The sequence below is a fragment of the Girardinichthys multiradiatus genome, chromosome 23 (assembly GCF_021462225.1).
Source record: "Girardinichthys multiradiatus isolate DD_20200921_A chromosome 23, DD_fGirMul_XY1, whole genome shotgun sequence".
NCBI lineage: Eukaryota > Metazoa > Chordata > Actinopteri > Cyprinodontiformes > Goodeidae > Girardinichthys > Girardinichthys multiradiatus.
In genome coordinates, this window is record NC_061815.1 from 42,643,445 (window position 1) to 42,669,239 (window position 25,795).

At 38.1% G+C, this 25,795-nt stretch overlaps 1 protein-coding gene across 4 annotated transcripts in view; it reads left to right on the forward strand.

Moving 5' to 3' along the window:
- The window catches only part of htr4 (5-hydroxytryptamine receptor 4), a 206,455-nt gene that overhangs the window by 118,782 nt on the left and 61,878 nt on the right, over positions 1–25,795 (forward strand). For all 4 annotated transcript variants that reach the window (XR_007036322.1, XR_007036323.1, XM_047353630.1 and 1 more), the window contains exons 3-4: positions 1,123–1,236; positions 11,899–12,099. Coding sequence is in view for 2 of the 4 variants with exons in the window: in XM_047353630.1 (XP_047209586.1) it covers positions 1,123–1,236; positions 11,899–12,099 (315 nt within the window). In the remaining 2 variants the exon portion in view is untranslated. The remainder of the gene's footprint in view (positions 1–1,122; positions 1,237–11,898; positions 12,100–25,795) is intronic.

Sequence of the window (25,795 nt, forward strand, 5' to 3'; positions counted from 1 at the left end):
AGTGGTGAATTAAATAATATTGATTAGGGTTGTGCTGCTTATTTTTAACTCATTTTATCACTGGGAATGTATTTAGCGTACTACATTGAAAATAAAGCAGAGATACCTAGGACAGTGGGCATATGTTTAGTCCACATTTTGGCTTGCTAAACAGCCAAACTGACATCAAGATCTACTGTGTGTGCTAATAAAATATACCATTAATTTTCTATCTGTATTCCAATTTTGGAGAGACAAAATGTTTTTCTATTCCTATTTTTCTTCAAGGCAACATATTTTCCTTGAAGATAAAGAGATAGTTTAAATAGACAATTCCAGACTTCCTGCATTAGACAAAAGCAAGACTTTATAAACACAGGATGCTGACGCTGGCTGTCTTTGGAGCAAATCTTTCTATGTCAAAAAGTATAATCCATCATAAGACAAAGGGAATCTTATGTACTTTAAAAGTGTTTAGCAAAAAAGGACAGAAATTGGTTTCTTTACAAACACATATGGAGACACTGAACAATTATATTTTTTTATTTCTTGAGTGGAGAGTTAAACTAATTCAAAATATATGCCCCTCATTAATTATTTAAATAAATGAATTAATAAACATTTAACTATGGCATTCAGACATTTGCTGTAGTTCTTTCTACCAAGCTTTTTTGCACATTTTGTTTTTTATGAAATATTTGATCAAATGTCACAGATAAGAGTTTAGATTGCCAAACCACCCTGGGTGGACTTTCCTGCAGGTGTCTCTGATTTCTTCTTCTGCTCAGACGCAGCTGCTGAAGCAACCCATACTGCAACAGCTGCTTCCCTCTTCATTTATTACTAATCAACTGCAAATGTGAAACCTATTACTCTCTGTGATATTAAACTATTTGAGTACTTATGTAGGTGGAAGTAATCAGTAAGAGCGGAACAGCAGATTTTGCTTGAATAAACATGTTCCTCACATTACACGTTTGCAAATCACACATGCACTTTCACCTTTTTCTACCTTTTTTCTGTATTAATATGACTTTACTTCCCCAAGTAAAGCCAAATGACAACCATTTTATTTCCAGTGTTTAATGAATAGTATTGTCACTTTCTATATGTAAAGTAATGTTCTTTTTGTTGTTTTTACAGTGACAGCATGCCAAAGTGGATAGCTCTCATCTGCTTCCTGTCTCTGGTCATGCTGATGAGTGTCTTGGGAAACCTGCTAGTCATGGTGGCGGTCTGCAAGGACAGACAACTCAGGTGGGTTTGAGCTTCATCACTTCATGCTGTTAATGTTACAAACAATATAATTGAGTTCAGTTGTTTATTTGATACAATTCAGTTTATTGATATAGAGCCAATTCACACCAAAAGTCAACACTTTACCAAAACGCAGACAGGTCCAGGTCATTTATATATCAGAATACTCATGTTCCTGTTGACTTTAGTAATTAGGAAATTTAATTCCCATTAGAAAACAGGTCCAAACAAGATTTAGGATGTTTGGTAAGTTGTTTATCTAAGGAAACCAGCAGATCTAATCAAATCTTTCCTTTGCAATTCACAAGCTGGCAAGGAGAAATAGTAAAATAAACTGCAACAAAAGTATCCTTGATGATGCTGCCAGTGCCATGTTTGATCACGATGATGGGTGTTCAGGGTAATGTACAGTTAGTTTTTACCACATACAGAGATTATATGCACAAAAAAGGCATGTGCCCAACTTTAAATGGGACTTTTTATGGCTTTCTTTTTGCCACTTTTTCATAAAAGCTAGATTTGTGAACGTATGACAAATATTTGTCTTGTTGATAAATTGTCCCACTTGAACTGTGGATCTCTCAGCTTGTCCAGAGTTACAATGGGTCTCCTATCTAAAACAACTGGATTTATACTAAGATTATGTTACACATAATTGGCTAATTAGGTGACTTCTCAAGATTGTTGGTTGCTGGATTTGTTTTGGGGGGTATCAGAGTAAATGGGGTTCAATACAAAGGTGTACATAATTTTCCTCCTGCCTCACAGTTGTTCACTATTTTATCTTTGTCTTGTGGATCAAAATTCTAATAAAATCAACTGAAATTTCTGGTCATAATGTGAAAAAACATATGAAGGTTTGAGAGCTGTGGATCTTTTGGTTAGCACTTTAACTGATTTAACCCCAACTTTATGCTTTATTAATGAGGAACATTTTGTCCTAAGCTTTATGTTTAAGAAGAAACACTTTAAATTAAAAGTCATGTCCTGCTTTAAGCCTTAGATTATCTCTTGTTGCTACAATTTAAATGTACTCAAGGCATTTTAGTGTTATTTAATTTGGGTATCCTGATAGTAAGGAAGTACAATTTACATGAACTTCATTTTTCTCTGGTGGCCATTGTTATACTAAAAACCACAAGGATTGGGATACCTCTCTCTGTCAGACTGATTATAACCATTGAAAAAGAAAAGGGATCGCACAAGTAGCAAAAATGGAGGGTGTGTTTGCACCTCAACCATAACTGAGCCGGTTTAGGCTAAACCTGACTCCCCCTTACTCCAACCAACAGGGAGGGAGGAAGGCACAGGTAAAAATAATTGACGAGTCTTGTTTCCTGTTGCATTGTGTGAAAGGTGGGTAAGTTTAAAGTGGGCTAAGTCAATTCAGTCGAATCATACATATTTCAAGTCAGGTTCATGCATTCCAATTAATCCTAACTATTGAACAGTACAATCAGATTCAGTTATTTATTCAAATTGGTTAAAAACAATTTTCTAACTAAGGAAACCCAGCAGATTACATCATGTCAGTGACTTGCAGCATTCCCTCCTCCTGGATGAGCATGTAGAGACAGTGGACAGTCACTGGCGTTGACTTTCCAGCAATCCCTCATACCGAGCATGCATGTAGCGACAGTGGAGAGGAAAAACTCCCTGTGACACAGAATGTTTCTTTTACTGATGTCATGATAATAAATACCTCTAACCTTCCTTAAATGAATTCTGGATACAAAAGGAAAAAAAATACTGAATATTAAATGTCTGAACCCTCCAGCCCCTGAGAAGATGATTTCAGTTTTGTCTGATCGTCTAAATTTTAACATTGCTTTTTGCAACAAAGCATCTGTCGTGTGCAGTTAAAACTAAGACCATCCAGTCATCTCTCAGGGCAATAAAGAGACACACACAGGACAAACAACCATACACACACCCGTTCATACCTATGTGCAAATTAGAAAAAACAAAGTAACCTGTGGGATGAAGCTAGAGTACTCGGAGAGAATCCACATATGCATGGGGAGAACATGCTAACTTTATGCCAAAATACCCTAGGCTGGGATTTGAACCCAGGACTATCTTGCAGAAAGGCCTTGCTACCAACTGTGCCACTGTCCAGCCCCAACCTAAGACAAACAATCTGTAATTTTATTAGGTTATTTTAAGACTGCAGTTTAACAAAGATGAAAAAGACATACAGACAAATGTCCAGAGACAGGTCACTTCAGTGTAACACACACTGAAGTGTTTAAAAGGGTTTCTTCAATCACGAAAGACAAACTTCAACAGGGTTCACTTGAGACAGAAAAATATATAGTATTTTGCTGAGGACAAAAATTGATTATAATATATTTTTTCTCATTCAAATGAGAAACTGAAACAGTGCACATGAAGCTGTAGTGGCAGGGCTAGCAGGCAGCTCTGCACACGTGGGAGCTGCTGTCACTGTGATCTCTGATCTGTCCTCTCCTTTGCTCCAGTTTCATCTCTCGTTTCTCTCTCTCACTGTCTCTCTTCCTGCCTTTGTCTTTTCTTATCTCATGACACCTGAGAGCTCAGGGTGACTTCTGTCTCATCATATTGACATTAAGGAGTGTCTGTTTGCCCAGGTGTTAAGTTGTGACTCTGGATATTTGAACAAGCAGTTGACCTTGGCTTTCTTTATTGCAGCGTTTTTGCAAAAGAGTTTATTTAAAACCACTGAATTAAGGCCACTGCTGTGTTGTCTAATCTCCCTGTGGAGAAAATAATTATCCAGGGTCTTTTTCACTCCCATCATAATTTCACTACGTCTGCTGGGAAATTTCCACAGGGACACACACTTACACGTATGATGCACATCTGCACCATATGGGTATCCCTTGGGTGAACAATCCTTACAAAAATAAAGTTAAACTCAGAGCACCTTATTAAGAATTGACAACACTGTTCATTACTGGCAAATAGGATTTTGTCATTCCCACCAAACATACAACAGGAAATCAATCAATACATTAAATCCATTACTTATTGTACTCTTGTTTATCTTATTGTACCCTAATTTTACAAAAATAACCTACTTCTTCAATTCATTTTGGTGAGATTGTATGTGAAAGAACAACAAAATAGTTGTTCATTATGAAAATTGTGAAAGAAAAAGGATCTGTGCATTTAAAAAAAATTTAAATCTGAAAACTTTATGAATTGTTTGCAATTCCTTTACTCTGATACCTCCAGTTGTGAGTTCTCATTGGTGAACTAACAACATAATAAAGTCTAATGTACACACAGGTTCAGGATACATTTTTGGAGACGGGTAAATGTTCTAAAATTATATCCCAAGCTTTGAAAAACTAACAGGGTTGTGTATAATCCATCATTTGAAACTTGAATTGTTAGTATGGAATCAACTGCAAACCTACATGTTATGATTTGGGGTTGTTTATTTTTGGTTTTGGGTTTTTTCCTTATGTTTTTCACTACTCAAGACTTGAATCATGCTTCTGTTTATTATTTTCCTGTTTATGCTTTTGTTTCATATTTTTCTAGTTATAGTTCTATTAGTTTGTTTCCTTGGATTTGCGTTCTGTTCAAGCCATGTTTTGCTCCTGTCACGTTGTGTTCTCTGTTAATTAACTTTATTTGGTTCACCTGCACCTAGTTAATCTGTCTTGCTTCACCTGGTTTACACTCCATATATTCACACCTGTTCAGTTAGTCGTGGCGGAAACATTTCTCATGCTCATGTCTTGTTCTCATGCTCATGTCTTGTTCTCATGCTCATGTCTTGTTCGCAAACCAAGTTTTGTTTTTTTGATCATGCCATGCCTGTCTTGCCTGCCCGTTTGTTTTGTTCCTGCCTCCTGTAGTGAGTGAGTTTTTTTGTTATTAAATCTTTTGCAGTTACCGTCATGCTGCCTTCTGGTCTGCTTTCTGGGGTCCTATATCTCACAAACCGTAACACTACAAAGACATGGCCATCTACCTAAACTGCTGGTGAAATCTAATTGTAAATCTGTGGCAATACCTGAAAATTGATGTTCACTAATCCTCTATATCCAATCTGATTGAGCTTGAGATATTTTGCAAAGATAAAGGGTCTGATAAAGATTAACCTTGAAAGACTTGGAGATGTAATAGCAGCTAAATGTCGTTCTACAAAATTATTGTTTTGGTGGGGATGACTATGCATAATTTTCCTTCTTCACAATTATTTGCTAATTTGTCTTGGTTTAACATTTGAAGACTCTAATTGTAATATGACAAAATGTGAAGAAGTTTGAATACTTTGCAGGGGACTGTAATTGTCAGTTATATTGATGTGTGTTCACCTAGCAAAAAAGGGAAGCTGCTAAACAACCTAGAGGCAATTTACCCATTAAACCCCCACAGCTTCTTCTGCAGAACCTGATACCAGCAGAAGGTGGTTCAGAGGGTGCTAAACTGCTCATCAATAACCACCACACAAACACAAGCTCTTGTTTCTCTCAGAGTGACATGTTGAGTATAGGGAGAGGATACCCACACACACAGAAACATGCTGCCACACAATCTGTTTATACTGGACACTGAGCAGATCTGGAAGAAGTCACACTGTTTTCATGTCAGGAACTTTTGGTCCTCACAATAATTTGGACTTTAGTTAACAATTCTTTTGTTTTTCAGTTTTTTCACAAGAGCTTCTCCCATAAAGAAATGTTTGTTATTGTTCTTATACTATAATGCTGGTCCTTTAATTCACTTTCCTAAACTGCATACAGTTTGGCTTAATTACTAACATGGCTGCATATGGAAGCTCTGTCCACACAACTAGAGAAACCCTGGCAGACTTCAAAATTTGCTGAGAGATTTTAGTGCTCCAAATGTGGACACAGGGTGGAGGCTCTCCAGATCTAAGAGTTAAGGATTTCTCTGCAGCTTTTAAATGGATAATGTGTTCCTGCTGGCTTTATCAAGGAGAGACAGACTCTTAAGACAAAGTGTGAAACCAGCAGACAGAAGACAGGTACTGAGCCAGAAAATGGTTGGTTTCATGCCTCATCAGGAGTAATGTGTTATTTGGTCTTGTTCACAAGTGGGGTTGAAATGGTTTAGGTATATTCATAAGCAGATTAAGGTAGCATCTGCAGTGATGCAGTCTTTAGAGGTGGTCTATTGTTAGAATGACAAATGCATTGCAAAAAAAAAAAAAAACGTGTTTTGAACAGTGATGCATCAATCAGAATTTGTGGTTTCTATAACTTAGGTACTTTTCTTGATCTTTCATAAACCTTTGTGGTTATTAAAAGCAAAGAGCAGCCCTCCTGGTCATCTCATTTAGATGCTTTAACCAAAAGCCTAGTGCAAAACAATCATCCCAAACATGTAAATAGCTTAGTAGCTATAATTTTACAGACAATTTTCAGCTTTAGCATACCCACGTGCATTGTTGCCTCTGTAATCATCACAAAGATAAATTCATAAAGATAAAGAGAAAACATTTACATTATCTCTGGTGTGTTGATTCCTCTCCCCTTATTTGCTGCACCTTGTATAAATCCCCCATTACAGCATTACTCACCAACACCATGTGCATCTGTAATTACACCAACCTTACTCTGACTCAGTCTCATCTATTAAAGTTTATTTATTCCTGGAGTTTTTTAGCTAAACACAACCTGTCAGTCTAACTAAACACAATGCCTCCCTCAGGACTTGTTAAAGGTTCCTAAACTGTTCTAACTACTGCCAGCATGAAGGTGTGTGCGCATCATGTAAAAACATCTGCTTGTCCATCCACAGTTTGGGTGTGTGCATGTGCAGCATTTGTCTACATCCTTTTGCGTGGTTCATATGTGCCTGTGTCTGTCTGCACTCACGAGTTCCACAAGCAGACAGCTGGTTGGTTCCATCACTAACTGCTTGTTTTAAGGCACTGTTTAGGTTAGAGACGAGCAGCTGGGAAAGCCTTACAGCGGTCAGTTCTTACAGATGCTATTTATAGAATGAGAGCATCCACAGCAGAGACACTGACAATGACAGGGCAGCTGAGTGAATAACTTCTTGGCATTATTAATTTTCTGGTTGGGTTAGGGTTAGCACTTGCACTTGCTGTGCCATTTTTTAGCAAATCTGGTATGTCAGTAATAAACTACTCACAGATTTATCAAAACTGGCACCAAAAATAGGCCATTGACTTGTTGGCTGGCTGAAAAGTAGACAATCTTTCCCTGTATCAGTAGTTGTTCTTAAAGCCTTTTAGGGAACATCTCTGAGTATGTGTTTTTCTGAAAGTGATGGACAGTGTGCATCTTCATGTTTGTGATACAGTCTCTAAAGTTGTTAAGGATTTTGTTTTGTCCTCTTCTCACTTCCCTGGCCTAACTTCAACTAATGGTGCAATGACTTGCAATTGGGATGTCCAGCACTTACTTGCAAGCACTTGTAGTTTTCATTTAGATTTTATAAATAGCAGCTCAAACAGGTAGGCTTTGCAAAGTGTGTTCATACTTCTAAAAACTATAATCATGTTTTATCAGGTTCCAACCACAAACTTCGATGTATTTTAGTGGGATTTTAAAGTGATAGACCAACATAAAATTTATGTTTTTGTCAAGTAAAAAAAAAAGATAGTGTGTTTATTTCATTTTTTGCAAATAATCAAAAAAGTGACAATACTTGTCAATACTTTGCACAACAACCTTTAGCTGCAAATACAACTGCAAGTCTTTTATTGTTTCTTTGCCAACCCTGCACATCTAGAGACTAAAATCTTCCCTTTTCATCTTTGCAAAAAAGCTCCATCTCAGTAAAACTGAATTGAATTGAATTAAATCTGACATGTCTACATCAATTAAATGGCTCATTAACAGGCCATTTGTTTAATACAGGTGTTTAGTGTATGATTGAGGGGTTAACAGTGTCAGTGAACAAAAAACGAAGGAACAGTAGGAAGTAGGAAGGGTAGCTGTCTTGCAATCAGAAGGTTGTGGGTACGATTCCAGCTTCCTCCTGCCCTATGTCGATGTGTCCTTGGGCAAGGCGTGTTGATGTATGAATGTGTGAGTGCGATTCGGTGAATGTGGCTCTAGTGCAAAGTGCTTTGAGAGGTCTGTATGACTGGAAAAGCGGTATATAAGTTCAGTCCATTTATCAGAGCTAAGAAAACACTGTTGGTTATATTTCTGTATTCAGGTTTTGTTACAGTAAGATCATGTATTCTGAGGAATGCTTTATGTGTAAACATTCGTTTAGCAGTTTCTTTTTTTATAATGCATCTGACAACCTTGATAATAAGTGGGCTGTGTGTTGTTTAAAAAGAAACAAGTCTTATATTTGGAATTATCTTGTAAAATGTTAAAAACAGCATAATATTTGAAAATCTGTCTCTATGTATAAGGCCTTAAAGCTGTGCCTAATGATTGGCTTCATTGTTTCTTTGTTTCATTGTCAATAAAACATTACAATATAAACTGCGACATTTCTAGCGACCACCTCACTATTACTGTTACTGCTACACAAGAACCTGGTTGTAAAGAAAGTCTTTTTTTTTTTCTTTCAAGCACCGTCTTGTCACATACAATGGTACTGCTCAGACAAACAAAATAACAGCTTGTCACAAAGGCCGGACTGAGATGTCTGTCGAGTAGGATGTCAAGCAATCAAGGTGGATTCACTTTGAGATTTTTTCCCCTCCTGTCTCAGCCTTCCTTTTTGCAGGAAGACAAATCCTTAATCTTCTCACCTCTTTCTAGTTTAAAATGTTTATAGAGTGGACATGCTGGACATGTTTTTATCTTTCTCACCTTTTTTACTTTCTTTTTGCTTTCTGTTGAACAAGAATGTGGATGCATCTAATTTCAACCTCTTTTTTTTCAGTACTTTCTCACATTCTTCTAAAGTCTAACGTTTGATGAGTAAAGGAACCAGTATTCATTTTTTATTCCTTTCAAACTTTTTCTTACTTACTCTCTCCTTGTTGCTGTTCAGTTACCCTCATTTTAACTAGGTTTGTGATCTGTCTTGTTATCTGTGTCATGACAAAAATTGTATTGTCCTAATAATGATAAGAGGTGCTAATGTGATGTGATTTATTTCACTCTTGTGGAAGTCTCTTCATAAGAGGACGTACCCTGCAGTGACTTGCTCCCAATTCATTGCATCAAGCAGTCCGGCTCTTATGACGAAGGAAAAAATCATCTTGATTGCCTTTGGTATTCTAAGTTGATCCTAATTAATGAAAAAGTGGAGGAGATTGGTGTGGAAGAAGTCATTTGTCTATATTTAGACAAATATTTAAGGGTTTTTGAGACTTCCTGTTCTATTCTGTGCTTTTCACAGCAAATGTTGAATCCAAAAACACTTCACCTGCCTTGCCTGCTGATGGTGGTCAGAGGATTTGGTGGCACCTGTGTATGGCAGCCTCACTTCTGTCAGTCTGCCCCAGCGTAGCTATGGCTAGATTGTAGCTCACCACTGTCAGTGTGTGAATCGGTGTATGAATGGGTGGATGACTGATTGTAGTGTAAAGCGCTCTGGAGTCTTTGGGAATTTGATAAAGTCCAATACAAGTACAGGCCATTTACCATTTAATTGTGAAGTAGATGGAAAAAGATACATGGTTTTCAAAATTTAAAAATAGAAATCCATGTAGTGCATTTGCATTCAGCCCCTCTCATTCAATGATTTATTTAGCCACCTTTCACTCCATTGAAAGCCACCAGTCTTCTGAGGTATGTCTCTGCCAGCTTTGCACATCTACAGACTGAAACATTCTGCCTTCTTTGCAAAATAGCTGAAGCTCCATCAGGTTAGATCCAGATTGGATCCAGATGCTCAGTCTCATTTAGACTTATAGTTTGATTGGACCATTGTAGAACATGAGCACATTTCACTTTAAACCATTCCAGTGTAGCTCTGGCTGTATGTTGAAGGTTACCCTATTCCAAGTTTTTTTTCCAGCCTCTAACAGGTTTTCTTCCCACATTGCCCTGTATTTAAGCCCATCCATCTACCCATGAACTCCGACCATCTTCCCTCACCTTTCTGAGAAAAAAGTATCCCCATAGCATGATCCTGTCACTGCTATGTTTCATTGTGAGGTTGGTATTTGTTTAGGGTGATGTGCAGTGTTAGTTTTCTTTTCACCACACATATCGTTTTGCATTAAGTTCAGAAAGTTACCCCCCCTACAGAGCATGTGGTAAACTGCAAAAAAGACATCTCTGGCTTTCTTTCAGCAATGGTTTTCTTATTGCCATTCTAAAGTAGAGGCCATTTTTATGGACTGTAATACTAATTGTCCTGTCAAAAGATTCTCCCAGCTGAGCTCTGAATTTCTGGAGCTCCTCCAGAGTAGCTCTCAGCTGCTTCCTTGATTATTACTCCAGTTGCTGTGGCCTGACAGGCTTAGGTGCATTGCCCTGATTTCAGTTTTGCCATTCTCTATTTTCTTATGATGGAATGAACAGTGCTAAGTGAGATGTTCAAAAAGTGAGATTTTACATTTTTATAACCCAACTGTACTTTAAATGTCTCCACAGCTGTATCCCTGATCAGTCTATAATCATCTTCATGATGATGCTTGTTCAATATTGTTCTCTTACACACCTCTTGGGGCTTTACTGAAATGCTGGTTTTATACATAACATCTAAAGGCAGTTAGATGCACTGGATTTACTTAGGGTTGTCTGAGTTAAGGGGGCAGACTCTGATTCAGATTTTAATTTACACAAACGTTAAATACCATGTATGTTTTTTATATGAATTCATATTTTTGTGCTACTTTGCGTTGGTCTATTTCCAAAGGTCATGGCAAAATATAGTTATGTGACAAACATCTTGTTCCATTTATTTAACATAATAAATATTCAGTTTATATTTAGGTTTCAGGATTTAGAAATCCGGATTTGTTTTATTAAACAAACAATGATTCATTTTTTTTTTTTTTTTAAACTGACAGGGTTTTATTTTCATTATGCCTGAATAATACAGAATTCATAAACAATCAATTTTATGGAAAATAAAACAACGGCACTTTTGTGTTTTTTTTCTTTTGATTTTTATTATTATAAAGACCCCTTCTCAACTGCTTTTCTGTTTTTTCAAAAATGTTATTTAATTGATCTATTTAGCTTCTTGAGGTAACTTGAAGTTTAAAGTTTAAATATTTATTTAAAATTTTTGACCCTTAAAATGAAAGTTGTAATGGAGTTTTGACAAAAATTCAATCTGGAAGACACCTCCACCACTGGCTCCGTACTATGACTCCATCATGCGTCTCCGCTCCAACCAATCAGCGTCAAGTCTGCATTCCTCCTCAACCAATCACCCTTCAAGGCTTCGCTTTTAAGGACCTCCAACCATGGATCTCCCTGCTCTCCCGCAGAGCTTCGACCCTCCACCACCCCATCACCACCATCTGGCTTCCTAGCTCCTTCCAACTCCCTTATTATCGGGCCTCCACTCCATCACCAGTATCGGATCCCGGGGGGGGGGGGAAGACATCTCTAATCCTAATCCTAAATTATTCATTCAAGCTCATAGCATTCATGTCTTCCTCCAAGGTCCGAGCGAAATAAACATCTGCTATTTAACTTCTCTAATCGGCATCTTTGTGTTTTTATTGTGAATCTTTACAGGATTGAATTCTTAACAGTTGATTAATAAACCTGAATATTTTATGTCTTTCTTTCACTCCAACAGGAAAATCAAGACCAACTATTTCATTGTGTCTCTGGCATTTGCCGACTTGCTCGTGTCAGTGCTGGTGATGCCATTTGGTGCCATCGAGCTGGTCCACCAGCACTGGATCTACGGAGAGACGTTCTGTCTGGTCCGGACATCATTGGATGTTCTTCTGACCACCGCGTCTATACTGCACCTGTGCTGCATCGCTCTGGACAGGTGAGGAAATTGTTTTTGTGCTACCAGGCCGATTTATTTTTCTGATCTTATAGAAAGATTTTACCTTCTGCCTAAACAAGGTGAAAATGTGGTCACTTTCAATATCTTCATTTATACTGAATAGCTTCTTAAATCTCTGTGTTCGCTGCCCTCGTTTTCAAACACCTTACTAATGCTGAAAATAGATAACCATCACTCAGCAACAACCTGGTATTGCTTAGTATGTTGTGTGGTCAATGACCAACAAATAAGATGTGTAATTTACTGACAGCTCATCACTGGTAAGGGTCAAGCTAGATAATGACTAATTCCAGTTGGCAGCTGATTGTTCATCCATAATTTTTCATTAGTTGTCTCTTACATAGACTGCTTCAGGTATGTTGTGAAAGATTCACTGCATCATACCTTACTATTCTAAGCTCGGTTCAACTCCTGATTATGGGCAAACCCTGACGTTCTACAAGAGGCATTGTTTTTGGTCTTTTCCTCCAAAACATTCATAAAGACAAGCAGGAAAAAGTCCTGCAGACCCACACAAGGGTTTTATGTATCAATAACAAAAAATGCCCTAAAGCTTTACTTGGGTCAGTTCATGATGGCAATGTAAGTGAGTAAAGACACAATCTAACTGTTATCTGATTTAGTCAATCTCGTCTTTTCTGCAGCTGTGCAATTACCTGTGGTTAGTAAATGTCGTCTTTCATCAGAAGATTGTTTCTTCTTTTTTTGCTTCTGGATTGCTGATGAAATTTATTACAACACTTAGCAGTTCTATAAAATAAGGAAATAATTTAAGCAGTAACAGATGTTATGTAAGTAATGTCAGACTCAAATAACTCAAGATAAGATAGTAGGTACTAAAGGCATTGTGCGATAATGTTAAAGCATAGAAGTAAGAAGGAAAGGAAGATTTTGGATTAAATAGACCTAATGCCATCCGTGCTCCTCAGAGAAACAAATATGTCTTTGCTTGATTTTATCTAACAGGCAGCATTTTGATTCTGTGGTTAAGAACTGTGGTTGCAGGTGTTAGGTTTGTAAATGGCATTATGAGTATTGGGATTATATACCCCTTTGGTGAAACATCACAGAGAAGTTCTCTGGTGTGCTGCAATCTACTCTCTAGCTTCTGAATGCAGTAGGTACCAGCAGGTACTAGCAGGTACCAACGCTGCTCTGGTGTGTGAAAGCAGAGGCAACGACACATTGATTGTGCGGCAATGCCTGTTTGTTTGTACTGTGATCCCAGGACCAAATCTACCTTTCAACACCCCTCTCTTCAGGCTCTGCTCCTCTGTTCAGTTCGGTTTTCTCCAACTTTTTTTCTCTATTTTGTTTTGGTCATTTTACTAAACTAAACCTCATTATACAAGATGATGCAGTATGAAAATGACCAGCTTGGTCGAGTAAACATAATAATAAGCAAATCAAAATAATGATGAGTGTGTAAATAAGCTACGTTCAAACATTTTGATGCTGTGTGACAATTAATTTAATCTTGTTAAGTTTTATCATCATGATTTACACATTTCTGAATCCAGTCTAAATTCTATCATCAATTAATTTCTCTCCATTGATTACTAGGACCGCATTTGTTTTTGTTTTTTTGGCCACAACCCATCACACAGCAACAGGGGGTCAACCACACCATCTTACTAAGATAAAAGTGATTGTTGTCTCCTCACTCAGAGTCGCTCTCAGCAGCAATCTGGATCACTCTTAAGCGAAAACTCCTTGGCAAGAATTTTTACGCTAAGTTAGGAATTGTAAATATGGGCCCAGGTGTGGGCAAAAGGGAAAATTAGTGACCCTCCAACTGGCCAATTACATTATTAATATGCAGACTTCGGTAGCCTGACACTAGAAATATAGTACTTTACCAAATATTGTGACACTACACTTTTTTGCGATTACAATATTGCACACACTGATATTGCATTATTCATTATGATAACAATAAAAGCGATAACAAAAATGATTTGAAAAAATCATCACACTTGTTTTGGCAATACATTTCTCTCGGCCTGTTATCACACAAATGCTTCTCTAAAATAAAATGTACTCATTATCAAATGGATTAATTCAATACTATAGTTACAATAGTAGTTAAAGCTGCAAGCAGAATTGAAGGATCTCGCACCTCAGCGCAACTCGGCCTGTGCAGCAACCGCGGGAGCCTGGCATCGCCACCTACGCATGACCGACGAGGCTGCCATTCAATTCCACACATAACCACTAGGAGGGACTGTGAGCGACATGTCATATGATGTTCGGACATGCAGAGTTCTCGTCTGGCGAGAAGCATTTAAAATTTGGGGGAAATCCGACCTTCCAGATGGAAGCTGCACTGAGTTTTTTATTAGTGGGCGGAGCTGAAATGACAGTGGCAACATGTTCAGCATTGATCACTGATGATGTATACTAAATTTCTAATGGAAAGGTCCTCCTTCTTGCCAACTTTGGTGTGATTTGGCGTTTCTTTGGGAAAGTCATTGCATTTTTTCGCTTTGGGCGCGGACGCCATTTTCGTGCTCCGGCCACGCCCTGTAAACAAGGCTGAAAACTCACAATTTTGATAACTTTTAATCCCTCATGCCTTATCTGCATATTGACCAAATATGAAGCCAATAGCTCAAAATCCCTAGGAGGAGTTTGTTAAAGTTTGAGGTGAGTAAAAGTGAAAAACAGCCAAAAATTGGCCTTTGTCCCAAAATGGCCGACTTCCTGTGCGTTTTAGGGCATACCCCTAGCAGGAGCTAGGAGCTCTAGCAGGTTGCAAAATTTCAGATCTCTACGACTTACGGTTCGGCCTATCTCACGTTTGGGGGATGTGGCTAAGTGGTTTGGCCACGCCCACTGACGACAACATTAAGGAACGAAAATTTTCATCGGGGGACAACTTTGGGTAAAATCGTGTGAGTTTTGGTGCATGACAAAGTCCCCAAATTGCCCCGCAAAGACGCAACGGAAAAAAGATAGAAAGAAAGAAAGAAAGAATCCTTACAATAGGCCCTTGCAGCCTTCCTGCTCGCGTCTAAGAAGATTCTACTGCTACCTAGCACACGAAATGAGTAACGATGTCAACTGTAATCAGTGTTGCCAGGTGAGAAATGTAGGATTATCGTGCTAGAGACATAAAATTATCGTACTTTGAGGGAAATTGTCGTTCACTAGTCATAACCAAAATAACAAGTCTGTTGATGTGTTGAATAGCGTCTAACAGGCACTCGCATTCACGTCACACATAGGTCGCATTTAGAAAAGTACGATTGGCTGGAATTTCCAGCATTTGTTTCCGAATCCAGACGCAGATGCCTTCAAGGTTCACAAAAAAACTCCGACAGACTTTGGCGATAGGCTGATGACAACTGATTCCTGCTCACAGCCAAACAGACATCCCACCCTCCTTTGACCCACAGGACCCACAGCTGTCCAGTAACACCTCACATTTTTTATCTTCCACCTCAGCCCTAGACCCTTCTACATGTTGGCCATCAACCATATCAGAAGATGCTGATGCTTCCTTTGCTTCCCCCTTCCACCTGTGTGTCTCAAGAAGTCAGGTGAAGAGACAACTGGAGAGACTGAATAGGAATAAGGCTGCAGGTCCAGATCATGTCAGCCCTAGAGTCCTGAAGGCCTGTGCAGAGCAGCTCTGTGGGATTCTGCAGCACCTCTTCAACCTTAGCCTGGCCCAGAAGAAGGTTCCGGTGTTGTGGAAGACCTCCTGTCTTGTTCCGGTACCAAAGAAAACTCACCCATCAGTCCTCAATGACTATAGACCTGTTGCCCTGACATCTCACATCATGAAGGTCCTAGAGAGACTCATGTTGGCCCACCTGAGTAAGCAAACAGTAAACCATCAGGACCCCCTTCAGTTTGCTTATCGCTGTGGAGTCGGAGTTGAAGATGCCATCATACACCTGCTTCAACAAACCCACTGTCATCTGGACAAAGCCAGCAGCACTGTGAGGATCATGTTCTTTGATTTCTCCAGTGCATTTAATACAATTCAACCTGATTTGCTTTGTCAGAAACTCCAGAAGACTCAGGTGGAGGCCTCAACAATCTCCTGGATTAAAGACTACCTGACAAACAGACCACAGTTTGTGAGACTGAAGGGTTGTGTGTCTAACCAGGTAGTCAGCAGCACAGGAGCACCACAGGGGACTGTACTCTCACCATTCCTTTTCACTCTGTACACCTCAGACTTCCAGTACAAGACAGACTCCTGTCATCTGCAGAAATACTCGGATGATTCTGCAGTCGTGGGCTGGATCAGAGATGGACAAGAAGCTGAGTACAGGATGGTGGTGGACCGCTTTGTGGCATGGTGTGGAAACAATCATCTCATGTTGAACGTGACTAAAACAAAGGAGATGATTGTAGATTTTAAGAGAAACAGGAATAAGTCAAACACTATTTCTATCATGGGAGAAGAAGTGGAGGTGGTGGAGGAGTATAAATACATCGGTGTTCACCTGGACAACAGACTAGAGTGGAGATGCAACTGTGAAGCCATCTACAAGAAGGGACAGAGCAGACTGTACTTCTTGAGGAAGCTTAGGTCCTTTGGTGTTAGCAGCAAGATGCTGCATATCTTCTATAAGTCTGTTGTGGAAAGTGTGATCTCTTCTACCATCATCTCCTGGGGAAGCAGCATCAGAACCAGGGACTTAAAAAAGCTCAACAAGTTGATAAAAAAGGCTGGCTCTGTTCTGGGGACTCCTCTGGAACCTCTGGAGATCATTGTGGAAAGACGGATTCTTCATAAAATGAAGAACATTATGGAGAACTCTGAGCATCCTCTTCATGAGACTGTCCTACAGCAACAGAGTGTCTTCAGTCAGAGGCTTCTTCAGATCTGCTGTAAGACGGAGCGCTACAGGAGATCCTTCCTGCCCACAGCCATCAGCATCTACAACGGCTCTTTGAAGAAACCTACATAATATGAGCTATAACAACATTTAATTTCCCTTTGGGATTAATAAAGTATTTTTGAATTGAATTGAATTGAATTGAATTACAACCACACATTCACGGAATGGTCAAATTATCTTACATTTGGCCTTTTTTAGGAATATTGATCGTACATCGTACAGAGAGCAAAATTATCGTACAAATACGATAATTATCATACACCTGGCAACACTCACTGTAATGTAATTTTGTTGGGTTTAATGTTACTGTGATACTTTGCAACGGATATTTTTTGGAATACGAATATATGGCACAACTACGCCATGACTGCATGCAGCTCTGTGTGTAACAGCATTGTTTGATGTAAACAAAATGTAACTCTTTTGATGATCATTTAGTGATTCGATATTTAGTATGTCTCTGTCATTAAGACCCCCCTTATGGTCTAAGTAGTTGGAAGGCTGGGCCCTCAGTTTTAAAGCACTGGTTTTACCTAAGTGTAATCTGGAGAGGAAAGGGGTATTGCATTAAACTGTCTGATTCTTGTAAAAAAAAAAAAGACTTATTTAAATTTTTTCATTAAGTGGACATTTGTGCTAAGGGCAACCAAAAAACTTTATGAATTAACACTAAACAAAAGAGATCAGAAATTAATGAAAAAATAAGCCAAAGGAAGTCCCAAAAAACCTGAAGGATGTTTTATCTGATCTGCCTTTAAGGCAAAGTCTGATTCCTTAGAAACAGAAGGAGAATCTGGATTGTGGGTGTGTGACTCACATCAGCCATTAAGGGCTAAGTACAATTTTCACCTAAGACAAGCTAAGTATGAGGAAATTATCTTTTCATCAAATTTCCTTGCTCTAGGAGCTTTGTCATTTTTTATACAAGCAGCTGCCTTCACATATTGGCACAGCAGTGCTCCCATTTCTACAGGGGTTGGACAATGAAACTGAAACACCTGGTTTTAGACCACAATAATTTATTAGTATGGTGTAGGGCCTCCTTTTGCGGCCAATACAGCATCAATTCGTCTTGGGAATGACATATACAAGTCCTGCACAGTGGTCAGAGGGATTTTAAGCCATTCTTCTTGCAGGATAGTGGCCAGGTCACTACGTGATACTGGTGGAGGAAAACGTTTCCTGACTCGCTCCTCCAAAACACCCCAAAGTGGCTCAATAATATTTAGATCTGGTGACTGTGCAGGCCATGGGAGATGTTCAACTTCACTTTCATGTTCATCAAACCAATCTTTCACCAGTCTTGCTGTGTGTATTGGTGCATTGTCATCCTGATACACGGCATCACCTTCAGGATACAATGTTTGAACCATTGGATGCACATGGTCCTCAAGAATGGTTCGGTAGTCCTTGGCAGTGACGCACCCATCTAGCACAAGTATTGGGCCAAGGGAATGCCATGATATGGCAGCCCAACCATCACTGATCCACCCCCATGCTTCACTCTAGGCATGCAACAGTCTGGGTGGTACGCTTCTTTGGGGCTTCTCCACACCGTAACTCTCCCGGATGTGGGGAAAACAGTAAAGGTGGACTCATCAGAGAACAATACATGTTTCACATTGTCCACAGCCCAAGATTTGCGCTCCTTGCACCATTGAAACCGTTGTTTGGCATTGGCATGAGTGACCAAAGGTTTGGCTATAGCAGCCCGGCCGTGTATATTGACCCTGTGGAGCTCCCGACGGACAGTTCTGGTGGAAACAGGAGAGTTGAGGTGCACATTTAATTCTGCCGTGATTTGGGCAGCCGTGGGTTTATGTTTTTTGGATACAATCCGGGTTAGCACCCGAACATCCCTTTCAGACAGCTTCCTCTTGCGTCCACAGTTAATCCTGTTGGATGTGGTTCATCCTTCTTGGTGGTATGCTGACATTACCCTGGATACCGTGGCTCTTGATACATCACAAAGACTTGCTGTCGTGGTCACAGATGCACCAGCAAGACGTGCACCAACAATTTGTTCTCTTTTGAACTCTGGTATGTCACTCATAATGTTGTGTGCATTTCAATATTTTGAGCAAAACTGTGCTCTTACCCTGCTAATTGAACCTTCACACTCTGCTCTTACTGGTGCAATGTGCAATCAATGAAGACTGGCTACCAGGCTGGTCCAATTTAGCCATGAAACCTCCCACAATAAATTGACAGGTGTTTCAGTTTCATTGTCCAACCCCTGTAGTTTATAGAAAAACACGTTTTTGGTAAATAGTGTAACATCTTCTAGTGAGTCTGATTTCTGCTCTTATTGAGCTTTGCTGCCTGTTGACTTGTTGTTGAAGCTTTTATCTTTGTGTTACTAGGGAACAAGATGCTGTATTTGCTTTACCCACTTTTAATGTGGACATTCAGTACTTTAAACTTTTACAATTTGTTTTCTTTATTTTACTTAGTAGCTCTTACATGCACATACCTTTTCATTTGAATATTACATGGTAAATGCTCAATGATATAATGTTTCAGAAATTTCAAGGCAGTTGTCAAAATAATTTATTATTTTATGTTAAAAGAAAGAATGTGAAAAAAAAATGCTGGGCCCAAAAAAATCTGGTTTACTTTTTGCTACTATTTTCTTCTGTCACAAGGAAGGGTGGTAGTTTATGAAGACAGACTAAATATTATCAGCCTTGCTTACTCTCATCATCCAAAGTTTAAACTTTGATCATACTACTTTATGCGCAGAATAACTTTTTACCAATTATTTGCTTTTATATTTTGAAAAATGGTGCCCCATTCTACTTTAAACTGATCTAAGTAGTTTAATAAAATAGAAAAGTTATATATTTTTGTGGGTTTTTTTTAAACCTGTATTTAAATACAATTATATTAATGTGGAGAATCCCCCATTACAGTTTGCAGGCCTCAATGATTGGAACAAACTTCGGCAGATTTTACGTTGGATTTGTGTGTGATCTCTCTTAATCAGAATTATTTGGAACCAATACCTTCTCTTGTTGGATTCTTATATTTTAACAAAGACTTTTTCCAGTTAGATTTCGACAAACATTCTTTTGTACAAGCTATTTACAATTTAGATTGTTGTCTATAATTTTATTACATAAACACATGTTAAACATACTGCAGTGTTTTAAAATTATTGCTACAAAAATCATCCCTGACTTATTCCTTTCCCCTTATTGTATTTGATATTAAATTCTGAATTACAAAACTATTACAAAAAAAAACAAAACTTTTTTATTGGCTTTTACTAAAGAAGCAGCAAAACGTTTTTACTGGAAGCTCATGAACACAGCGTTTATTCTCCATAACACCCAACTGAATTTGAGTTTTCCTGAGTTCTAGATTTCAGTAGAGTTGTGTCTAAATGAATGGTTGCATACTTTGCATAGCAGTAGACCATCTGCTGTAGTTTGCATCATTATTGAAAAGCTAATTTGAAGCATAAATTTCAAACATTTGCTTGACTTCAGAGACAGTCTCCTGGAGAAAAAAATCATCTCATAATTGAGTTGGACCGTATTCCCAGGTGTCTTTTATTTAGTTTAACTAAGGGTTGAAATCCTTTAAGGTTCTTGTGAACTTTGATGTTTATTTTGGTGAAGTAGGTCAGACAAATAGATGAGTAAAAATATTTTCAACAACTTGAGGCAGAGGTTGTTGGATCAACGTATTCTGTTTAAAATAAAAAAACAAGCCCAACATTTCTTTTCTATTTTAGTAGAAACTTATAAAGATAGGCTAGCTGAGAAATGGACGTTTAATAAAGTTTCTCAACCCACAGACTGTTTAGGACTCATGACAAGGCCATGGCTTGGAGCAAGGTCTTATAGATGCTAATAAACAGCAAAGGCATTTTCTCTGACAGGCAGCTGTACCCTGAAGGGACAGACAATGGCTAAACATGTCACTGAAAACCACAGGATTGTTCTGTTGGCAGTCACCGGGGTTAAGTGCTTTAGCTGAGTACCTCTTGATCAAATGGTATAAAAAACAAATTCAGATTTTTACAAATGATTTAAAGTTTTAGAGTTTTTGGAGCTTATTTCAGCACCTTGCTGTCTACTTTCCAGGTCAGCATGCTTGGACAACCAGATCTGGGCATGTTAGCAGTTTTTTGAATGTTGTCCACTTGTAGATTATTTTTAAATCTATTTACTTCTGACAGTTCTTTCGATCACACCATGAAGTTGACTCTCACTTCAGTGGTCAAGAGCACACCAAATTAAATGTCACATCAACAGAAAGGGGAGGATTTTCTTTTGTTTTGTGATGCATGATGCAAATTTCTTTAATATTATTTATCCCAATAAATAATATTTATATTATAGGTTAGAGAGTATGGCTTAAATATTCTGGATATGTACTCCTAAATAACATGATTGTCAATGTGTAAATTTAGCTGAATTTATGAAAACATTTACTTCTGAAAAATCAGGTAGACTAAGATTCAAATTACCTTTCTTATAAATGCTGGCTTTAAACAAAGTGAGGAATGAAAAAAAAAGTGGAATCTGGCCCCCGAAGAGAAAACCTGTCATTGACCTATGACAGGGAGACCTGCCATAGATCAAAGATCAAGCCTCTAGACCACAGTTCCCACTTTTCATTTAGGGCTGCCAGCTGCTTGTGGTTTATCCAAAAAAAAAAACTGTCATCCAGAGGCCTGACCTCTGCTCCTGTTGGAAAACTAGGCTCAAGTAGCATATGTTGGAAGCAAAACACAGTTTCACTCATCTGTACACTGACCCATTAACTTACAGAAGGAGGGAGCATGTGTTTATAACAGACTTTAAGACAGCCTGTTTACCATCTGGACAGAGTGTTTATATTTGTCTGAATCTCTTTTTTTGTTGTTGCTTGTAATAGATTCTAAAAAGCAACTGTTGCAATGAGTTTATTTCTGCTTAGCTCAGGCTTAGGCATATCAATCATAAATCTATTTATAGAAATCTATAATCTACAAATATATCTAACTAGATATGTTCATACATATATATATATATATATATATATATATATATATATATATATATATATATATATATATATATTGATGGGAACGAAACCTGTTGTTTTCATCTGTACTTTCCAGTTCCGTAAACAAAACAGTAGACCAGGTAGGAAAATATTTTTCCACCACCTATAATAAATCTTTAAAAGGAAGCATATGGGGATTATATCAGTGAGTCATAAGAGTTAGAGCAGATCGAAGGACAAGATGCTACCTAGATGTGTTACATATCATGACCAGCACTTGACGGAATAGGATTGCGTCGGCCTGGTTGGTTTACAGACAGTCAGGTGATTGTGTTGTGCCTTTGACCAGCATGTTAGGTCTCCAGATATCACTAAAGCAAGTAGGAAGTGAGGCAGGTTACAATTAATCACAGGGAAATGCTAACAGCAACAGAGAAATTGACAAAAGGCTGACTGAGAAGTATGTACATGTTAGGGAGGTTGCTTATTTGAATAGTACACAGGTAAGACCGGGTGTGGATGCTCTGTGGTGGAGCAGGGATCCAAAGCACCCAGGGAAAAGTGTGCAAAGCAGGGAACACAGTTAAAAAAATAACAGCTTAGAAAATACAAGCAATGCAAAAATTTATGAATTTAATTACTGCTAAAAGTCTTGCTCTCTTGAAGCCTAAACATGTATTGTTAGATATGTTGTAGAAATAGATATGTTGTGGAATATTTTTTGTTTTATTTCTTGCAAGTGCTTCATCAGATCTAATTTTAAAGACCTCACCAATGCTGAAAAAAGACAACAATGAGTCTTATTATTATTAACAATTTCACCCAAAAAGGTAATAACAAGATGAGTGTTGACATATACATTTTTTATGGTCCTTTTTATTCTTATTGTGTCTCTACAGGATTGAAATCCTTATCACTTACCAATAGGGGACGAGCCCTGAATTATGGAAATAGCTTCATTAGCTGGTATTTCCTGAAGTGGTCGCCAATTTGAAATGCCTGTAAAACTGTCACACTCTTGACATGGGCCATTATACAACAGGCATCGGATTGCATGACCTCTTCAACTGAGGATTTGGATAATTTTATAAGAGGTGGCTAGCATCATGAGGAGACGATTTAGGCAAAAAAAATGATAGGCCATTATTTTCGGAAGGTGACGATATGGTGTATTCACAAATCAAAAAACAGTACACAATTTTATTACATTACATTAGATAGTCTGGTTTGCTTACCTTTTCATTAACTAAATTACTAAATATAGTTATTTTTAAAATCTCTGTTGGTTGATGGAAACATATTGGGTGAGCCAAGATAAGAATCTAAAATCTGAAGCAGAAGGAAAGGTGAACTCAGACTTTCAAATTAAATATTAACATGACCTCCGTGGCCAAGAAACTGTAAATTGTTCACATGCCTTCATGTAGGTCAAAGGTTAGTGTTGGTGTGAAACAGTTATGTACCAAAAAAATATCTCGAAGTCAGGCAAAAACACCAAATGATAGACAAAATAAAATTAAAAACAAAACATAAACCTCATGAAAGCAGTGAAAGATGGATTATTGTTGTCTGGAAAACTGAAGGCAGAAAAACAGTTAGATACTTCTGCTTTCTTCTTTAGAACTTGCCTCACAGAAAACATTGTCCCACTGAAGAATAAAAAGAAAAAAAACAGAAGTCAGAAAAGGAGCATTAAATAAAATAGAGCAGCTGCAAGTTAAAGTTTCTCACTCATAATTTGAGCTGACAATATTGAAAAAGCCTGGATGGGAATGAATGGAGGCTGAAAATAACAGAACTGCTGCAAGCAGGATGCTTCAACATTAAGGCATTCAGTGAAGTGGCTAACTGAGAGATATTCAGGCTGTTATACACAAGAAGTTCTGGAAATGAACATTAAGAAAATAAGATTTCCTTAGACAGAATTGAAATATAATTGACACTCATCTCAATTATGAAGTGATATAGCAAACTAAATGACCCATTTGTGTGGGCTTTTTGCTTTTACAAACATGGAAGATGAATGTTGTTTACACATTGAATGAATCCACAGAGCATGCATGTTATGTTGCCAAGCATAGCACGTATAAATCATGTCGAGGCTATGATGGTTCATAGGAGATGAATATTTTGTGTAGAATTACTGTTGTAAGAATAATAATTTGTCGACATTGTTTTGAGAGGTACTTAGTAAAAATCTCACCCTTGACATTTATTTACATAAAGAATAATTTAGAAAATCACTCAGATAGTTGCATTATGAGGAACCATGCTCTGATGTTTAAACTAGTGCCCTAACAAGTCAGCAAAAGGTATTTTAGATCCCTTATCCAATAAGTTCTTATTCATCAAAACAGATATCATTACCTACTGTTTCTATTAACCAACAAAAGTCCTACTTATAAGGAATTATGCCGTTACAAACCTCTTCCAAAGTCAGTTGTGTTTTACATTTTAATATGTGTGGAATGTGGATATCTAATCTGCAGCATGTTACAAGCTCATAAAATCACAGAAACATTAGAACTGCCTCAAAGTTGTTTTTTTTTTTTTTTTTTTTTTGATGAAGTTTAATGTGACACATGCAATTATATAATAAGGTTTCTACAAGTAGCAGGACATAGTCTGGATCTCAAATCTGAACACCCAAGCACTGACTTACATGCCCTGAAATACGACTAGCATACTATAGCAATGTGCAGAAAATTAAAGCAATGCAGTTTTGTTTACTTCCATATTATAAGAAATAGGAAGTTGTGCATTTTTTTCCTGTATTAGCATCTGTAGGCAGTTGTCCTTTACAGATGTCACGTGTGCTGCAGCTGCATGCGAATGTAGAACTCAGCAGCACACTTTGGGTTTGGTTGATCTCAGAAACCAACTCTTGAGTAAATAATGTCAGAATAAAAATGTCAGAAATAAACAGAGCGACATGTTTTGCGGATCAAAGGGAAGAAGGGGCCATTTGAAGTGAACGTGGTCATGACATGCTGCTATTCAACTGTGCTTTGCCTACTTCTAATCTTACCCAGGCTAATATGTTAAAGAATAAGAATGTGTACCTCTGTCCACATCTAATTCCTCTCTGTGTACACTTGAGCTGTGGGGTTTGCTTGCATTCAGCGAGCGGGGAAGACATGTGCGTCTGTGTTTCTGGACACTTATATTGACAAAATTCATGGATTCACGTTTGCTTTTAGACATTAAAGGGGGGATCTGTCATTCAGACCTGCACACCTATCATTAAAGGTTCAATATGCGACCTTTCAACACACCTGCTTCGGGTATTCAAGGAGAAAAAGGGCCTCCTGACCTTTTTTTCCTGATACCAAAGCATATGGAGACCACACACAAGCACTCCAAATTACTGATGGCTGTGAAATGCCACGCACTGCATGTAGGTAATGAGTTAGGAGAAGGCAGGGAAACATCCACAGTGACTGACGATGGCATAAACTGGATTAGCTTTAATTGTCCTGCAGCAGAGTATAATGTGTAGTCAGTCGCTTGAGAAAAGGCAAAGGTTACAAAAATCTAACAGCTCAGCCTCTCTATGAAGAAGACATTTATGAGCTAGATGTAAAAATGTTTCTTGAAATTTTCCCATGAACAGAAAATAATGTGGGTGTTTTCAGAGATGAAAATATAATTTTTTATGGTGCTTTGGGGCTGTGTAGCATCAGGACAAGCTAGATAAATAACAAACCATGCATATTGTTGCTTACCTTTTACCTTTTTGCTAGAAGACCCTTTTATCCTAAAAGGGAGCAACAGTATATTTAATTTCTCAGTTTTTTTTTTTTGTTCTTCAATCTGGA